Below are 20,651 nucleotides of genomic sequence, written 5' to 3'. Positions count from 1 at the left end.
ATTTTACTAAAATTTAGGTGAGCGCAGATATTTCTAGGAGTTCCTAAAATGCAGTCACGATTCTCCTGTATGTTCTCCTGTAACTTACCAGATCACTTTGCATTAGTGAAGGGGAATCTAAAAGTGGTTGAATCACAAGGCACACTCTTTTCATAGTCTCACTGGGTGAAATGAAAGAGCAACACAAATGACTGAAAAAATGGAATACTGAAGATTTATTTTCTACAGCTCTTAATAACAACAGTTTAAAATGAACAGCAGTATTAGCTTGATGCAAATAATTTAACTACTATACTGTAGAATAAATGTTTCCTTTTTTTCTGATTTATAATAATTTTTAAACTGATATTCCTTTCCCATTTACTTGCTTTTATATCCATACATACCGTAATTTGTATACATACTGATAAAGAGTGAAATAAAACCATCTGAGTAGGACTTAATGCTTTTTATCTGGTTTTCAATAATAGGGACGTGAATGAAATCTGGATCAAAATCATGGAAAGCTCATAATATGAGAAATGTATTCTTTCAGTGTTGGCTCTGGTGCTTTTTCATCTGTTGTCCTGGGTAGCTGAAAGGGTCTGCAAGGTAAATTTAATTTTCATGGCTCAGGGTGTCCCAGAGACAATGCAGAGGCATGAGGTGAAGGTTCAGTTTAAAACTTGGTTTGGTTCCTGTGCTTCCTAGACATCCCAGTGACTACAAACATGAACCTCCCAGTGTAATAGGCAGCACTCCAGGGGCTGTGCTCCTAGAGCCTATGCCCTTGGCTAGACTGCCCCCCTGCCCTCTTCTCAAGCATGCTCATGTGGAGTTAAATTTTCACCAACATGTCTGAAATGAAATTGCTCTTGTGAAGAAAGGGCTGCAAAAAGGCAGCACTTAATCTTTCCCTTCCGATCACTGCTTCTGTATTTTGATATGGTAAAATCTTAGTGTAAGGGGTTGTAACTGCATATTGAGACATAAGGACACATTATAACTGTGTGGCCCCTGATGCAGTACTGAGGGCAGAAAGGATAATTTTTAGGTGGAAGACATGTGAGGTAAGTTTATGCCTTCTGGCGGTTCATGCTCAATCCCATTCTTCAGTAGAGAGCGCTAAGGAAGTAGAGCAAAGACTGTGGAAACTACAGCACTTAGGGGACAGCATTTGTGGTCTGGCAGTTCATTAAGCATCTGGTAACCCACCTGATAATGGAATATCAAGCTGGAGATGAAGTCAGCAGGGCTTAATCAGCACCCAGTCCCATTCCCCAGTGAATGAGCAATGAGTGATGTGAAGCCCAGACTATGGAGCCTGCTTCCCTGTGTGTCAGTATGGAGCAGCAGGCATCAATGTTATGGTGTTTTTCCTGTCTCTGAGAGAGAAAGGGAGGACAAGGTATGACAAGCTGGGAGGGAAGGGGTTTGCCCTGCTGCCTTTGATGTAAAGTGTACCTAAGTACATGCATAAGACAGCCCAACACTGGGACAACTTTGCAGAAAGCACCATCTGATTTAGAGCAATGTTGCCCCTTCTCTGCCCTTCTGTGGCAAAGGAAACTCCCTCTGAGATGCAAGGATCACAGAGCTTTGTGCAGGAGCCTGCAAATTCCACAGCAAACCCCAGGAAGCATTTCAGAACCACCTTTAATCTTAATAAACAGGGTGGAATGCCACTAGCTGAGTATTTACTGGATGGATCTGAGGGCTACTGCCAAGCTGCAATCCTCCCGCTGAAGCTTAGGGAAATGCTTGCTGAATGTTGCTGCACTGCAATTTGATCTCCCATTTCTCCAGGGTCTCTCTCCCATGCTGAGAGGCTCAACAAAGCTTAAACAGATACAGCAGCCCTGCAGCTCCAATGATGATGGATCACTGCTTCAGGGAGAAGGTACTTTACATCACAGACCTTACCTTAGTACAGGCAGGGTAAGTAACCTGAGCAGCAATTTTTTCAGAGGTCTGATTTCCAGCTCATTTAAGTCAATTTAAAGACTCATTACATTTGATTGCCTTTGGATAACTCTTCAAGCGTGAACATGTTCTTGAACGCTTTAAACAGCTTTTCAAGCTGACAGTTCATGGGAATGCATTGCTGGTACCAACACCACGCTGGGCCAAGGGCTGAACACTGGCATCTTGGCATGGCTCCTGGGAAAGAAGGAGCTCACATCACCCAGTGAGTCAGATCCCTCACTCCAGCAGCAGCTGCAAAACATCACCCATCAGAAAGGCCATTCAAACAGCCAGATTTGACTCTGGTGGCCAAATGCTGAGGCTTGCTCCTCCTATGTTGTCACAGCAAGCAACACTGTGTGCCTGTCAAGCTACCTGTGCCAGCTTTGGACACTGCAGCAGGGTGCCATCGGAAACTGGCAGCCTACACACAACAATGCTGCTCTTCCTTTAAAATTGCTGTTGGCTTGTAGGAGAGGAAACAGTGTGGGATTGGGAAATCTCTCTCTCTGCTCAGAAAGCCAGTTTTGAGAAAGATAGCAGCCTACTTCATGGCAATGGAGCACATGCTAATTTTGCTTTCTCACCCACAAGGCAGGTTAAAGAGCATGTAGGGTTGGGCTCCTTAAGGAGAGAGGTGGTCTTAAGACTAACAATCTACTGCCTAAACCTTTCTTCTCTTACATCAACCTCCACGTGCAGCATCTCCTCTTTTCTTGTTTCTGCCCACTAGCATTCCCCTGGTCTTTGCAACGTCCCCGGAGAGACGTTTATCCTAACAAATGGCAAGAAAAGTCTTAGTCATTCACTAAGGCCTGAGCTCTGCTTCTGCTGTTAATTGGAGTTCCAACCCAACTCTGAATACTTACAGCAGAATCTAATGGCAAATTTGTGATGTCCGGTTTTAAAACACAACAAAAAGCCCATCATGGCTTTTGTAGCTCACTGTTACTGCTCTCTACAATTCCCTGAAATGAGGTTGTAGCAAGGAAGGGGTTGGTTGGCTCCTTCTCCCAGGTTAAAAAGTGACAGGATCAGAGGAAATGGCCTCAAGTTATGCCAGGGGAGATTTACATTTGATATGAGGGAAAATTTATTCACTGAAAGAGTGGTCAGGCATTGGAACAGGCATCCCAGGGAATCAGTGGAATCACTGTCCTTGGAAGTGTTCAAAAGGTGTGTGGATGTGGCAGTTAAGGGATATGGTTTAGTGGCAAACACCATGGTGTTACATTAATGGTTGGACTTAATTATTTTAGAAGTCTTTCCAATGTAAATGATTCTGAAAAATTCTCTGTAAATCACTAGATATTTCAAGCCATTTTAATTTTTTGTTCCCAGAACAGGTATTAATCAAATAATCTTGCTGTCTGCTGGTTTTGTTCATAATTTATTTTGAGCTTGCCATATTAGTATTATTGTCAATGTATTTACATTTAGAAGTTTTAATAAAGGAAAGGATGACTATGGAAAGGATGCATAATTCAACAGTTCTCTCACTGCTTTTTACAGGTAACATGCTGCGGTAACATTTCTGTGAGGACTAAAATTTGATCACCTGTTTGCTTTGCCCTCCCTGTAGCATACGTTTTGTACTAATTTCCTGTAAATATTTGTGCATTGTTTTCTCGATATAAATATTGACAGTTAGAAAATAACAAAGTCTTGAATGATGAAAATGTCTCCACAATTTTAAATTCACTCAAGTACTCAGCATCAATTGTTTGCACTTTCATGCAACCAGTTAAAAACCCTCCCACCATATGAGTTATTTGAGTAATAATTACAAGTCAATGCAGTTCACTGATAACTATCAAAGAAAAAAGATGAAAACTGCCCACAGATTGAGCTTTGTGCTTTCTAGATGGGAAATGATTCACTAATCAGGGCAGATGGCTGAGGATGCTGGACAGTGATGCTTCATTATCTCACAGTCTACCAGTACACAGTCAATAAGGTGGGAAATGTCAGTGGCACTCATCATGTATGATGCACAAAACATGACTGCTTTACACAACAAAATCATTGAATATTCCTGTGCCACATCTTAGCTAACTTATTCTTTCCCAGGGTACTTTGTGTGTCTTGTACACACATACATACAAAAAATATTTATATGAAAATTTCAGTAAATAGAATGGAATATGTTCCCACAAGCCAGACCTGGGGCATTACTCCCTGCTGCCGTGTGTGGAGGTAACGTGACTCCTGCTCGCTCTTTCACCTGAAGCCAGCCGATCCCGCAGATCCTCTCCCACGCACGCCACTCCTGCAGGGCTGCAATGAGTCACTCAGATCACCAGCTTCTCAATGCTCAGAGTACTTGTTTCATCTTCTTCATTTGAGCCAAAATACCCAGGGAGGTCAATCATCTGCTGTTCCGCCTCCGTTAAGCCAAAAGTAGAATTGTCATAAAAGGCAAACTCAGGGTCCAGAGGGAAGCTCTGGCACTTGTCCCTTCGATACTGGGCAGGGCTGATGCTTAGGCCTCTCTGGGAATTATCTCTGCTGTTTGGGCCGGTTTCTTTCCGCCATACACCTTTGGGGTTAGGTGAAGGGCCCCTCTTACTTCGGCTGGGCTCAGGCTTCTCAGCTGCCTTCTCCTGACCGGCAGGCTGGCGGTCTGTGATCAAGTCCAGCTTCCTCACCAGGGGACCTGCCCTGTGGTGGGGCTTTGCGCCATGGCCCTGTGGTTCACACCCCAGCACAGCACTGTGGGGCTGATCCAGCTTTTCACAAGCTGGATTAGTGTTTCTCGATTTTGGCCGTGTCCTGTCCTCCAGACCCTGGTCCCACGTCCTGGTCCTGGAGCTGTAGAGAGGAGTCTGTCGGGGTGTGAGTGTGGACATGCTTCTCTCTCTGAAAGGCCTGGCTTTTTTAGTTTCATGGAAACTGGCTGTTCTTCTGAACTGCGAGTTTTTGTGACAGCCCCTCTCAGGCAAGTCCACTCTGTTATCCTGGTGCTTGAAATGACCTCTTCTTACCAAGGTTTGGGTAGGGCTCATTGCAGGATTGGCCTGTGAGAATGGAAAATCCAGCCTAGGGTGAGAGCCTTCTCCCAGGAACTTGGACTGACTGGCTGGCTGGTCCAGAAATGGTGATTTGATCCGAAATTTGTTAGCCGCTGCCTCCTCTTGGTTTTCCCTGCTCAGGGGAAGCATCGTGGTGGCACCAAGAACTGTGTCTGTGAGAGGATTCTGAGAGACATGGTACACCTTAGTGGTCTCCGTCAGGCCTTTCTTCTTCATCTCTTTCAGCTGCTGCTGTGCCAGGCGGTAGCTGAAAATTGGAGGGATTATTTTTTGGGCATTTGGCTGAAAGTTTTCATTTCCAGAGGCATCATCTTCTTGCGCAAATTGGAGGCTTCGCCTGTAGGTTAGGGGAATGTTAACAGGGGCATCCCCTCCTTCAACAAAGCTGTCCCGTTGCTTGTTGCCTTGGCAAATGTTCTCCTCATCTGAGTTCTTCCGGAAGCCGGGGGAATGGACGGAGTTTCGTCGGACAGCAGTGCTGCACTTCTGAGCTCTGCAGAGCTTCCTCCAGAGGGTGATAAGAACAGTGGCAAAGATGATGAACAAGCACAGTGAGATACCTGTGATGGTAACTATATTATTTGCTTTCTGGTCCTCTCCTGGCTGAACAGAAGGTGGGGTGGGAGGCTGGACAGCTGTAAGAAAGAACACACACATCTGTCAGAGTTGCACTGGCAGCAGCATTTTGGTATTTGAGGATGGATACTTCACTACTAAGGAAAAGAAGACATTAATACAGTATAGGAAGTTGTCTGCCATTAAAATTTGCTCATTGGAGATGACTTACAATTTGATGACTTCAAACTGGCATGGATATATACTTACTTTAAACCAAGGCTCCCACAGACCTTTTAAATGTCATAAGTATTTTTTCCTGTTCTGCCATTTCCATAAGGTATTAATGAATACCTGTAAAATGAAGGAACTCTGCCTTTCTTTATGAAGTACATTTAGATTCCCTGTTGAAAAGTGACGTAAAGGGGGCAAAAATAATTCAAACCAGGCTAGTACTTCAGGTATCAATTTAAAATTATTTTCAGGAGAGCTTAAGTGGGTGTGAGAATTGAAATTAATTTGAAGACAGAGGCAGCATCAGGAGAGGCAGCTTTTCTAAGCAGTCCTCTGAGGATGTTTCTACCACTGTCTGGTGCCACAGTCCCAGAGGACAAAACCGTCCCATGCCACAGCAAGCTTTCAACTGAAAATGCCATTGCTTTCTCCAGCATTCTACTATTGATACCCTTCTGTTGTAGATTGGAGATGGGACTTCGAACAGGGAAGAATACTCTGCAAACCTTTCTTCACTGAGAAGATAATTAGTCACTGGGACAGGCACCTTAGGGAAGTCATCATGGCCAGAATTCACAGGCTGTCTGGATGATGCTCTCACTCATATGGTTTAGCTTAGTAGTCCTGGGGGAGCAGGGAGTTGGACTCTATGATCCTTATGGGCCACTTCCAATTTGAGATATTCTATGATTCTAACCTGTTATGTGACAATCTCAGAGATGTCCACAGCCCTGTTTAAACCTCTCACTAGTCCATTCCACCACATTACAGATGGCTGAACCAATGACAAATTGGTGATTCTTTTTTTTTTTTTTTGACTGAGGTCTCAAGCATTTCAGGGGCAATCTTGAGCAGAATACAGCATGGTTGAAAGTGGATTAATTGGTTCAGTAGCTAATTTTAGTATCTGTTACCACTGCCCAAATTCTTTTGTTCTAGTCAGACATCAGCTCCCTACAGCCATGAAGATTTTGTTGGAGGATAAGGCTGGTTAGTTGCAGTTGACAAGAGCGGGCCATAAAGGTGTGAGCTCCAACAAAACCACTGCATAACCCTGCTCTAGTCTCTAGTTTTATCCAGAACCCAAAGCCTTCCATAAGACTGACAGACAGACAGCTGTAAGACTTGGCAGGTGCTCCTGCCTGCACCACAGTGACTGTCTGGGAATAGGAAATGTGACTGCAGAATAACAAGAACTGGACACCATGTACTTCCCATAATTCAGGAGAACACACACTCAACAGCAAGCTGGTAGTGCAGCTGTTAGGTGGGCAGGATGCACAAATGCACCGATGAACACAGGCAGAAGGTCTCAGGCTGCTACAGAACAGACATGCAGGGTGCTGGGCTGGGAAGGAGCTCCACTTCCCTATTTCAGGGCTACCTAACAATCCCAAGTCCTCTAAAAAATCCTGCCATTGGATTAACTTTGATCTTTGTGTCACTCTGAGATCTTGAAACCAACTTCAAGAACAAGACCACTGCCTGCTGAATTTTACAGGAAGGTCTCTAAAATTTGCATTCAGTCCAAGCCCCTGTGCCAGAGCCCAGCGCACTGCTGCTCTGGACACCTGAGTGGGGAGTGAACAAGCTGACCTCAGAGAAGCAGGCAGGGCCAGCATTTGCTCTATTCAGCACCACTGCAGCAGAGCAATGAATTAATTTCTCATCCTTCTCTCAGTCACGTCTGCTCATGTTTGTAATGCACACTGTGCTGCACTGTTTGGGGTACACAGCTAACAGCAAGGAACTGAGAGGTTTGAAACAGGACTGGGTCCCTATGGTTCACTTCTCCCTGCACCTCACTGGCCCCTACACTGCGTGCTGGCCTTGCTCATTCAGCCATTTGCTCCATCTGCTGGACTAATGTCTTAAGAGCTATGCTGGAAACAGAACCTGTCTGCTTCCAAAAGCTGTAGACAGCCAGAGTGGAAAGGGTGAGGGTGACACTCCCAGCTTGAGATCAGGCAGTGGATGAACACTACAAAGTCAGAGTGTAAAACCACTTCTTGAGCAAGCTGAGATTCAATGGGATGAAATCATGTATGTGATTCTGTAAAGGAACCTGCCCCATGTGGGAGCAGGAGGATTAGAAAACATGTGCAAGACAGAAGCAAGCTATTTCCTCCAGATGATCACACGGCAATGGGTGCAGATGCAGGCCTCCTTTGCATCTGTGCTATGTATTAACCCTTCTTATTAACCTAGAGACCTCACTGGAATCTGGGGATTGTCCAGACCCGCTGAGTCCAACCAGACTGCCACAGGTGTGTGCACAGTGTATGCACAGGATTTTTGGAAACCAGCATACACCTTTTACAGCTGCACATTGGCACAGGAGGAGTGACCCCTCTGAGAAGCACTAGAGGCCCGTCACCTCCATGCATGCAGAGAAAGGCCCACAGAAAAATCATGTTTCCAGCACATGCTCTGCATGCAGGGAACCCCCTCCAGTGAGCTCCCTGCACCAGGACTGCTCTCTGACCTCCAGAGGTGGTAAGGAGCCAAACCAAATTATATACTTAGAGACATACCCCTCCAGAAGATAGACAGGAGGCGTGGGATAACACAGCTCAACAGCAGCTTTGGAAAAACACTAGCAACCCCACTGCATTTTGGTGGTGACATTGCTGCCCACAGCAGCCTCAGAGAATCTGGCATAGAGAGGACAACTAGAGCAGGGCTGGTTTAAGCTGGGGGCCCAAAGCATCTAAATTGTTCCTCGCTGCTTTTACTTAGAGCTTTACTAAATAAGCAAACCCACATGGCCAGCATTTTCAAGTCATTAAAAACATTAGACCTGTTAAAACACTCCCAGTGCTTCATGACCATTGACAACATGTAATACTTTGATGGAATATAATTTTTAGTGTTTTCCATTCACCCAAACTTTTGTTAAACACAACCTATTTCCTGCAGCGTTCCACAATACATTTCAGTCCTGCCTGTATACTTCTGAGGCCTTCATCCTTGGACACCTCAAAGCTGGTTCAAGCTAACACTTCCATTAAAAACATAGTCCTCCCCTCTTCCTGCTCCAGTTGCATATTCTCTCCCCCTGCTGTCCTTTCCTTTTCAGCAGCATAAGCACCACAGTGGCCATGAGCTAAACAACTCCTCACATCCCCAAACTGTCCATTTTTAGCTGCCTCTAATCCAGTTCTACACACTCCATTTTGCAAGCAGAAAGAAGTGCCTGCAAGCAGCCAAAGCAAGGAGTAAGGCACTGGTCACTTTGCAATAGCTTAAAACATCTGTTAAATTACAGTCTGAGATCCTAGGAGCCTGCACAGTTCCTGGACATCTTTCCTTCCCCATCCCTACCCCCTGTGGGACGCAAAAGCACTGGAGTTTGTAGATCAGCTTTCTGTTCTCTGTGGTCCCTTGGCATCAGCACACTTCTTTTCAGCATGGAATTTGCAAGAAGCAAAAGTTTTGCACAGACTAAGCAGCAGCACCCTGCTGAAGAGGACACTTCTCATGCCCCTCAATGGTGGCTGTCAGCACCCAGCTGTGGTGCTGGCACAGCCTCATGCAGCCTCACTGAAGGCCATGTGGTTGCTGTAATCCACCTATCATCTTATAGAAGGCTCAGTTCTCTTGTATCTGCACTTACTTGCCACCACCAGCAGTGGCCAGTTGTTACCGATAGTAAAGGGTTTATAAAGGTTTTATAAAGCCTTACCTATCAGTTACAGCCAGCCTGCCCTGTCACAGGGCAGCAGCAGTGGCAGGCTGGAGCAGGGGGAGACCTGGCACTGCCACCTCAAAAAACTCACAGAATGGTAATCTCACACCACAGGTCCCAGCTGGAACAAGCACCCTTTTCTAACCGGCTTTAACTTTTTAATCGGTTCCCACTGGAGTCTTTGGCTTTCACTACTGAACATGTTCTGATAGCCTCAAGATCTCTCTTTCAGGACTTCTCCACTCTGATAATCCTGGAGATTTTAAACTGTTTCCATTGCACTCATGGCATTCAGAAATATTATGCCTTGGAACCCTATCTCCAGTGTCCCACAATCAAATGCACAGAGGCTCCTGCCCTGCTCCATCAACCACAGGAATGTGACAGCCCCCCAAATCAGTATGACTGAAAGAGAGGGGTTGTTTCCATTTTATACTTTGCTTTTGCCACGGTGGTCACGGGACCAGGGGAAGAGGACAGCAGAGCTACATACACACACACTCCTCCAGCGAGCACAGGGAAGTCTCCCTCGGCGATCCAGCGCAGCCTGGTTTTGCCGGCGAGGAGGTGAGGCACTCTCGGAAGCGCTCCCGGATTCCGTCCCCACAGGTGACACTGCATGGGCTCCAGGGCTGCCACCGGCTCCACGTTTCTACAAATACACAAGCTCACAGCAATGAGGAATGTGTCTGCCTCCTTACCTTTAAAGACACAGCCATTTGTCTTCTTTTTCAGAAAACAGCAGTAAATAACCAAACAATGCAAACAGCAAGACCAAAATAGCAAGTGGCATCCAGGAATGAGCCAAAGTTTCCACTTGTTGTTTTCCTTTTTTCACCCCAGTGTCAGCCTGCAACACAGTGTTTAGTCAACTGGCAGGCAGGTTCTGCCTGGAACAACAGCAAAAGGAAATGAATCCACAGATCTTTGAAGTGGGCTGGTAATTTATATATTTATCAAATTCCTGCCTGACAAACAGTGCATTTACAGCAGGATAACTTGATTGACTGTTATTGCTGATTTATATGACTGCATCAGGATGATAAGCCTACAAGGCCTAATGAAATTACAACATTGGTTTACTCTTTATTTTCTTCCCAGCACATAAGCATGTTATTGAATCATTCATCTCACAACTTATAGGTCTCTATTGTTTTACTGCTTATGATTAGGCAATTAACTCATGGATGGAATTTTGCATGTTCATTTATTTATTTTACCTGGAGGCAGGCTCAGGTTCTAATGCTACATTATAATTTTTTAACGTGTAATAAAATCCCTCTTTTTCTTACATCCTCATCCAGTGATCTCCACATTCGAACTTTATGGCAGTGAGAACCCAGAGAGAGAAAAATGAGACCACTCCTGTCCCTGTGTGACAGCTGTGACACTGAGGCAGAGCCACAACTTTAAATTCCAAACCAATGCATGAGCTCAGGTGCAATCTTAAAAGATAAAGCCCCTGGGGACACTCCTATGGATCAGCTGACTGACAGATGGAAGAACAAGAGACTACTTAACTCAATTTCACTGCTCACAGATGAAGATGAAAAACAGCTAAATGAAATTTTTTGAAAGTAGACCAGGTTAAACTTTGCTCTTTTAGATAATTCATGGTGTTGCTACTGCCAACACAAGCTATGATTTTTAATTTTATTACTGCTGCTAGCATGCCCCGAGTCCTTAACCAAGTTATGGTGTCCAAGCACTAGAGAGTGTTGCATGACTGAAAATGGTTTTATGATTTCATGTTTTATTGGTTGCTGTATTGTTCCTAGTGTGTTATTATTTTTAAATGTCTCTAACAAGAATAAATACAGCTGTGTTTCAATAAACATTAAATTGTAACTGCTTTGGGCCCTGTCCTAAGAGTTTTGTGACCATGTCAGCATTAATGTGAGCAGCCTAAGAGGACCAGTGGAGCTGCCCTCCTGGTGCAGGTCCTTGTCTGCACTGCAGGATGGGGCCCCAGAGTTTGAGCTTACACTTGTGCTGCCAGCCAAGGCTGCAGAGCATGTGTGGGCACACACTCACCACATTTGTGTGCCTGAGTGCCCCAGGACATCTGCCTAGCCTAATGCCAAGGAGAGACTGGCCTGACAAGACTCCCTGGTGCTGCTGTGGTTCTAAGCCCACCCACTATCAAGTGACCACTCCAGCTGTTTGTCACCGACTCCACCACAATACTGCAACATCCAAGACCCCAGGCTGCATCTCACTTTGTGCTCTTTGTGCCCCTCTCTGCTTACACCCCTCTGTCTCTGGAGCTGGTGATGAGCCTAAAGGCAGGCTGAGCTTTCAGACTCCTCCTTCAGTTTGCAGCCATGTCAGCTCCCAGTGAAGTGCAAAATGGAGCAAGTGTATGGTGTCAAGGGAAAAGAGAATCAGAGGATGCCAAGAAGTAGGTAACTGAGGATGTTTGTTGGATTAAGGAGTCCCAAAAAGGTACAGACTGTGGACCGTTTGCAAAACCACTTCAGTTAGCAAACCAAGTTATTACTGAGGGCAGGAAGAAAAAATGTTCATAATCAATACACAGTCAAGGGCTCACTGATGCCTTCTCAAAAATAATTTTATAGTAATATATATATATATACTATAATATCATATATATCACATAGGATCTCCCAACAGTTTTCTTCATATCAGGATCATGAAGGACTCCAGCAGTGTCCCTCACCACTGGAAGAGGGGCTACTTGAAGGACCTACCTCCTTGTAGACCTACAGACTCTTTGTGTGAGCAGCTTGCTGAGTTTCTGTCATAATTTCCAGTGCGTGAGCTAACTTGTTTCCCTCTCTCCACATTTCCTGCTAGTTTAAACTTCCGTTAATTAAAGTCAGATGCAGCGCCAGGCTCAGAAAGGTTCTGGTTGCCTCCAGTGCTAACACTGGTGATAGTGGAGGGTGCTCAACAGTCTCCACATTGATGCCTGTGGGTTTCAACATATAAGAACATTTAGGATGAGTAATTTTCCAACACTGACGTCAAACTTAACATGTGCCCATTGCTCCAGGACACTTTTCAATGACTTGGGCTTTGGCTAAAGGTATAGAGTTCCTTAGCAAAAACACTTGGCATCCATAGTTTTGAGGCTAAGAAATGTGACTCAAACAGCAGGAGAGCAAGAAATGTTCCAGCTCCCATGAAAGATGGGAGATTTAAACCCCTGCATCTTGCTCTACAATCCCCTGCGATTACCAGAATGTAAAAGAAAATGAAGCACAGTTTATTCTCCCCCAAGGAAATGAAATTATTAACCTCCATTTAAGACAAATAGACTGAAAATGCCAGGGGAAAAACCAGAAGGCATGTACTGCTAACTAGCTCTAATAAGCGTGAGGTTTCTTCACACACAATTGAGGAATCAATTATCAACGTGAAGACATCTAACTGATGAGTTGTTTTGAAATAGCTGACAGTTGGCAGATCTGCCAACATGAAAGATAAATGCAATTAACTGTGTTAATTATTGCTCTGCATAAATTTCTCCCCTCAGATTTCCATGTTCACAAGATTTTGTGCATGCAGTGCTGTCCATCAGCACAGTCAGCAAGGGACACTCAGCATCAATCTTCCAGCCTGACACACATGACAGTCCTAAACACTTCAACCAGGCCAGTGGTGTGGGACAAAATCACCAATTACTGACAGGTTCATGTAAGTATCTGTGCTAGCCTAGGGGATTGCAGGATATTTTTGGAAGCTGAGATTGGTTTTTAGGTCCTGAAAACAGCCTCTCAACCTTCCATGGAAATGAAGCTTGGGTGCACTGAAATGGTGACATGTTCCAATAGGTTACTAATTTGGACAATGAAAGGACAAGGATCCCCTTAAAGAAAGAAATCCTAGACTATGGGAAAATTAAGAGTCTTTTCCCCACAAATAGGCATTGTTAAGAAATGGGGAGGCACAGCCTAAAAATAATTTTTTTTCCCAGAAGTTGAGTCTCTAATTGAGTCTGTAAAACTTGATTTATTTCTAATGTGTGGAGATGAAGCATTTACTGACACAGGAAAAGTAGATGTGATACAAACCAGCCCTAGCACACCCAGATCTCCTGCATATGCCTGTTTCTAAATAAATACCCAACCCAGGTACAGATTCAGGCAACAGAGCTAATTGGTTCTCAGACTTTCCTACCAATGAGCAGATCTGATTCATACAGTTTTATTCAGGAAGCAAAAATTTGACAGAAATTGTACATCCCTGCCTGACCTCTAGATGCTCCATTTACTCCTCTCCCCCCTTACTGACCATTTTTCAGAAGGTCCTCCCACACCTTCCTCTTTCCTTTTTCAGGCAACAGATGCATTTCTTATGCCCTGCCAACATCCCAATAGCAAAAGTTAGATGAACAAAATTCATTTGTGCTGTAGGCAACTGCAAGAGACTTCAATGTAAGTCACACCAAAGTTGAAACTGGTCTCTAGAGTGTAACTAAGAACTGGAAAAGAAGTTTTAATTAACACCAGAAATAGGAATTAAGTGTTAATTAACACCAGAAATATGAAAAAAGCATGCCTTTTTCTATGCTTTAGCATTACTGATTAATATCAATCTTGACCTGAATGTTACAAGCAGGATACAGGCTAGAACATGGGAAAACCTTCTAAGGAGAGCAGAAGTCTCACTGCTGGGGACACTTAAATCCCAGGTGAGCAAAACACAGGATTAAGCATGGGAAAGAATGATCCTGCAGTGCATCTGCTGCTGGATAAGATGATCTAACAGAATTTCCTACGTCAGACATCCCAATAATCCAGTCAAACATTGGAGAAAAAAATGAGCTGCATGTTCCTCTGTGAAACAGTGAAGAGCCCACCAAGATGAATGAAATGATTCACATCTCACTGTTAATTTTTTCACTAACTTTCACAGATTCTCCAGTTAGGGTCTACAGAAAACTGCACAAATGCTGTCTCACAATTAATGTATGTATTCCCCACCTTTAACAGATATATTCAGTCTTGGATAGCATAGGTTCTTTGTGACACTTATTCTGAAGGTGATCTCCTGGGCTCGAAGAGCTGCTGGCCCACTCAGGGCCTCTGGGAGCTTTCTCCTTCCTGCTCCAAGCACAAGTTAGATTCCTGTTCCAAAAGGCTGTACTAAACTTGGCCTGAATGAGGTGTAAAGAGCAGGATTGACAAAGTACCAGAAACATAACTCATGTCTGATTTATGGAAAAGAGATGTGGCAAAATCGTATTTTATCTCATAATCTGTGGTTTGGATGAAGATCATTTGAATGATTTAGGAACTTTGATCTTGTACAAAACTATATCTTTGCTTCATAACAATAGAGCATATGCTAAATGAAGTAAGAACTGGCTGAGTGACAGATTGGATATGCAACTGTCAACAGAAAACCATCACTGAGTGAGAATGCATTTGGAGAGATTCCAAAGGGATTAGTATAAGGCTCAGTGCTTCCCTAGTTGACATGAAAATAAATATAAATTATTACTGAGAAAATATGTCCCTCCTGTAATGACATAAGCAGACAGTGCAGTTGTATGGAGCAACATAGGGTACTTGCTAAGTTAGGATAATTAAAGGAAAATAGATCCTAAATCAGCAAAGTGAAAAGGAAGTGTAGGAAGAAGGAATGAAAATTGCACCTGCAGGATGGCAGGCTCCATACTGAAACAGCTCAAGAGGAGTTTACAGGGTAAAAGTACTTTTTATGGAAAATCGCATAATGCAATCAGTGGAATCAAAGCAGAGGAAGGGGTAGGGAGAGTGCTACTGATCAAGCAGCATCAGTGAGAAGGATGTCTGAACACAGCATACAAAGCTGGTACCCTGGCTGTCAAATAAACCTGAATGTTTAAAATAACAGAAAGGGAGTGAAACAGAATCAGTAAATAAATCAAATCCTGAAGAAAATGCCTTCCAATTAAAGACTTAATCTTTTCCGTTTGTTAGAAAGAACACTGAGAAAATCTGGTAGACGTGACATGACTTGGATGTGCAGATGTCTTTGTGAGGCAAAGACAGTAGATAGGAAACAGCTATCAGAAAGCAGCAGAATAAAATTCAGTCACCAGAGGATGAAGCTAGATTCACTTTAGTTATGAAACACACAAAGTTTCCCTTTCAAAAGAATACATAGAGAATAGCATTGAGAGAAATTACCAGAAAAGTCTGTTTTGCAGTGTCTTCAGCAGAAGACTCGATAACTCTCTGGAGGGTAAGTGGCAGTCAGATACAAAGATTAGCCGTGGGGCTCAGCACTAGGGTATCTGAATGAAAAATGATGGCCCACACGGCACAAGAGCCCAGACTAGAGATTTATCACCTCTCCTTGCCTTAAACTTCAGGAGGTCCAAACCAGAAATTAGGAGACTTGCAGCAGTCAATGTTTTACACAAACAGCTATCAGAGGTCTGCTGTAAGTAGAGCACCTCACAGTGCCCTGCAGCAGGGGGAGGGGGCTCAGGGGAGCCCTCTCCAGAGGAGCCAGGAGGTTGATGGCTATCACAAGCAGCACAGGTTCGCTTTATCTGTCGTGGCTTCAGGCTGATGTGCCCCTCCCAGAACACCCTGCTCCTTTCAAACACTGCCTGCAGGCTTTGAAGTCTCAAAGATACAGGCACAGAGTCAGATGCGCTGCAGTCTAATTAATTTCAGGTTGACATTTTATTTACAACTACACCGGTGTGGCTTTGCTTTCATCAGCTTTGTAGATGTGATACTCTTGACTTGGCAGCTATTGACCTAACTCCGCTCTTCAAGAGGCATAGCCTGATTCTTTCCAATGTGGTTTTAAGGATGGGGCTACTGAGGAACCTAAGGAAACAGAAGAGACTGCAGGGAACCATTGCTTAATGGAGATCTCATAAATTAAAACAGTTAAATATTGGGCACAGTATCATATCTATACCATATGCTAGTGATTTATCTGTAAGGGTAATTATCTAGATCATATCAGTGTAACATACACTCAGGTACAGATGAAAAACTAGAATTCTGTCTCCCTTTTTCCTGGAGAATTACCTCCATTAAGAAAATAATATGCCTTCATTTTCAGGTAGACTTTCTTATGCCAAAAGAAGAGAGGGAGTGCCAGCAGAGAATGCAGATGGGAAGTTAAGATGAAGAGAACTATGCACTGGGTTTGGCATGTGCTGAAAATAGAGGTCATTTTTAGTACAGAGAATTAATTAAATAGCTAACAGTTTTAGAATTTGTGAAATAGCACAAAATAAGACAAGAAACCTCATTAACATAGGTTGTGTGTCTGAGACTGTGTGCTCTGGAGCATGTCCTACACTCCTGGTCTCCTCATGATCTTTCTCAGATACCTGTCCATGAAGTGCAACAGCCATTGTTTGGCTAGAGTTCCTGCACTTTCTTTTCAGGGCAACTAAGGTGGGGAGGTGAGGAAAACAATGCACATCTTAAACCTTTCAACCCAAGCTCTTTGAAGTGTGCAGTTGGAAAAGACTACTTCATTACTTATAGACACAAGCCTGCTTCAAATGAGAACATTTACTTTCCAGGGCGTAGGCAACGCAACCTAATCCAACCCAATCCCAAATCCTTCGTGCACATACAGCCCATCCCTCTCTGCAGCTGCCTTCCACAAATGAGTGATGAGAAGTGTATTTGGCTCATCTGCTTCCTCTACCATGCAACCGTGGTTTGGAGACTGTCACTTCTAACACTATAGCTGTAAAACATATACATGGTTTTGGCTTTTGCCAACCAATACTCTCTCAGACCATGCCGGATCATGGCAGGCATAATCCAAAGGATTATATGGACCACCAGCTGTTCCAACTGGCAGATTGTACTATTCTAATCTTTCCTATAAGAAAAAATTTGGCTATATGAACACGGCCCATGATCTGCCAGAAAGCTACATGGGTCAGAAAATGCACCCTGGTCTGTTGTAAGCAGCAGACACTTAGAAAACCTGCCAGCTGTCCAAGTGACACAGCTGTGCCTTTCACTGTAGCCAAATCCTGACTCATCTCACCAGAGTTTGTGCATCTAACAGGTAGAGCTCTAAACTTCTACACCAAATGGGTAGAGAAACGAGCACCCGTGTGAGGATTCAGGCCCTCTATGTTCAACACCAATGAATCACCCTTGCAAGATGCCTCTCAAATAAAAAGCTACACAACTACTTAATGCTGGGCCCCTGGCTTTTACACACTCAGTTGCAGGTAAAACTAATCCTACCTTTAGAGTCTCCAGTGGACCAGATCTACTGAAGTAGCTTCTTACCTCACTGAGAAGGACAAGCTTCATTTTCAGCCTGACGAGATAGGTACAAGATTCAGAATGCCCTAAGTGGTTTTAGTTGGTACCTAGCATTAAATTAGTGCAGCCTTAAGCCACCAGAGTGGCAGTTGTTATCAAATGTCCTTCTGTCTTCTACGTAACAGTCTATCTTGTTTCCACCTGTGTACGACATTACAACTGTTTTGTCTGGTGTAGGAGACCCAAAATCATTACCAGTTTTGGCTGGGAAGAGTGCTGATTTTGGCTAAAAGAGAAAAGAAATCAGTACAAACCCATATTCCTTTGGATCTGTATACACTCCTTAACTCTTGCTGGAAAATAGCTTCGATTTGAGAAGTTGAGGAGGTCAAAGCAGTATTTGTTCTTCCCAACATCAAACAAAGTGCAGTTAAATTCTGTCCTGTTGTCTCCTGGGTGAAGGATGTTTTCATACAGCCAAGTTGTTCTTTGACTTGGATGCTTGAGAGCCTCTTTATAAACAACAATTTTTCCACTCATAGAAGTGCATGGTGGAGAGATTACGAAGACCTGAACCAAAGTTTTGCATATGTCTTCTGCTGCCACAACCAGTCTGTATCCAAATTTGTGGAGAAGATCTACAGGTCCCATGGAAGCAATGATGGAACGCGTTTCTAACGATTTCAGTAACACGGTGATGTATACTTCTTGACCAAGAGGTGGGCAGTCAAACTCTACCCACTGGGACCTAGACAGGGGGATTTCTTTGCTAGTTCTAATGCCCAGAGTCTCATCAGAGCATACTCTTCTGAATTCATAAAGGGTGCTGGTGAATATCACATCCAGTGAAATTACAGTATTGTTCGTGCCACATAACTGCTCATTTGTAAAAAGCCCAACCTGAAGGGAGCTCCCAAGCAACTCTGAACTCCTGTTCAAATCAATGTGAAATACAGGCCATTCCACATGGAGGGCGGACATGCTGCTTCTGCTCCACTGGGCAGTACTGCTGTTGTCACTGGGAGAGACCATTCTGAACAAGAAATCACCAGCACTCTTGAAATGGAAACACTCAAACACCACTGTCCCCTGGGACTGATTTGCTGGAAGTTGTTTTCTTGCAATTATCTCACTGGTGCTGGCATCCAATAAAAGGAGGGACACATGCTCTGCTGTCACATTACCACCACTGTAGTACTGATATTCCACAGACACTGTGTCGTTGCTGAAAGCTACATGATCTGGATGCTCCAACAGGAGATACTCCACTTCCCCAAGAACTGAAAGGAAAAGTTCCACAACAGTATTAAGAAACAGACAAGTGACTGTTCCTATGGAAGAAAATAAATATTTTCAAAATGGATATTAAAAGTGGTTCTCAATCTTTTTCAATGAACCAGATCACAAAAAAAGAAAAGGTCCCAGCAATAGCAGTTAGAGCTCAACAGCTCTGTTCTGTGCAGGGATGTGATTTGGAGCAACTCAAAGTCCACTGCAGTAACACATTCAGGAAGGTAACAACCAGTTTTTTAAGCAAACCACAAACCACCCAAAAGATTAACAGAAACCTTAATTTATCAGAATAGTTTCTCAAACTTTTCAACTTCTTTCACTTACAGATTTTTAAACTCCACAGAGGCCAGCTGTTCTTCAGCTTCAGCCGTAATTTAGCAAAAAAAGGACAGTGGTTCCTTACACAGACAGATGAAAAATGTCCCCCAAGTTAAATAGAATAGGGAGTCTGCATGATGCTTTTTGAAGCCTTTTCTCTTGCTCTGTCTTATGAATCTTTCATTTTGCTCATTTGCATCGCAGACACTTGAGTGAAAGAGCTGAAAATAACAGTGGTGGTGACTGCAGCACTTTTCTTGTCTCAGATGTGGTGCAACATGTCTAAATGACATCATTTCATTATAAATGGTGCAGTCCTTTCAAATTCACTTCTTGCATGACCATGTTTGTGCAAGTTGCCAAATTATCCCAAGACATGCTGTAACTAGTGATGTATCTAAAGCAATAAATTGGAAGATCACATTTCTGTTCTTAGCTCAGCTACCTTCTCTGCATTGCTTGAACCTTAAGGATTTCAGACACAGAAAGGTTATCTGAAAAATGGGAACTGCGTACATCCATTCCAGATATAGAATGTGCTGTGAGACATCTTTATTTAATTAATTGTCTGGGGAAAGGCTTCTGAGTCTTAGATGGAAGGTGCCATGGAAGTGTAAAACTTCAGTTAAAGCAATCCTTTCATAAGTAGTATCAACTAACAATACTTTGACTTGTTAAATTTGTTACACATGTCTTAAGATTACCTCAAAGAAAGCTTTGCTGGAAAAACATTGCAACTGCCAAGGCAAGCACTTAGCAGTCAGGAGTAGAAGGACTCATCTCACATAATATTAGACGCCTACTACTCTAAGCTTCAATTTGAGTTAGTCACCTTGGATTCACTTTCTTCTCAGCAGGAAAGATTTTCAGGAAGAAATTAATCTGACTGGGTAGAGACATTTACATCTGGGTAGGGTGCACTGTACACTAGAAAAAAAGAGCCTATTACTTGCCACCAGTTATAACATGTCCTTAAAGTAAACAGCTCCAACCACATACATAAAGTCCGAGTAAAGGTGGCACGCACAGCCTTACACATATAAATCAGACATATACTCTTACAAGTATGTACTATATTTGCATTTCCACAAGACACCGCTTCATTTGGCAGATGGATGGTGCTCATTATCAGAGGGTTCTTTTGTTCTCAGTCTTCTGTTGGTGGTCCTATGTATTATTGACTGCACACTGTCCAAAATCCGTCCTGATAACACAGAATTATTCATTGTCCCCCATGGACTCTCCTATTGTGCTCTTATTGTAGTGTATTAGTGCATTAGAAATATTAATGACTTTATCCTTCTAAAATCCCTGACAAATGAGAGGAGGTCACTGCTCTTGTTTTGTGTGTTAGGAACCAAGGCACAGGCACAA

General features: G+C 43.5%; 1 protein-coding gene across 3 annotated transcripts in view; it reads right to left on the bottom strand.

Moving 5' to 3' along the window:
• Window positions 1–200: 200 nt before the first annotated feature.
• Window positions 201–20,651, bottom strand: part of THSD1 (thrombospondin type 1 domain containing 1) — a 30,315-nt gene continuing 9,864 nt past the window's right edge. For all 3 annotated transcript variants that reach the window (XM_085578456.1, XM_021526607.4, XM_085578450.1), the window contains 3 exons: window positions 17,981–18,946; window positions 9,947–10,105; window positions 201–5,611 (listed from right to left, as the gene is read on the bottom strand). In XM_085578456.1, the coding sequence (XP_085434582.1) occupies window positions 4,236–5,611; window positions 9,947–10,105; window positions 17,981–18,946 (2,501 nt within the window). In that variant the 3' untranslated portion in view covers window positions 201–4,235. The remainder of the gene's footprint in view (window positions 5,612–9,946; window positions 10,106–17,980; window positions 18,947–20,651) is intronic.

This window comes from Lonchura striata, chromosome 1 (assembly GCF_050655825.1).
Source record: "Lonchura striata isolate lonStrDom1 chromosome 1, ASM5065582v1, whole genome shotgun sequence".
Taxonomy (NCBI): Eukaryota; Metazoa; Chordata; class Aves; order Passeriformes; family Estrildidae; genus Lonchura; species Lonchura striata.
The sequence above is the reverse complement of the archived record's forward strand: the minus strand, read 5'-3'. Positions and strand labels throughout refer to the sequence as shown.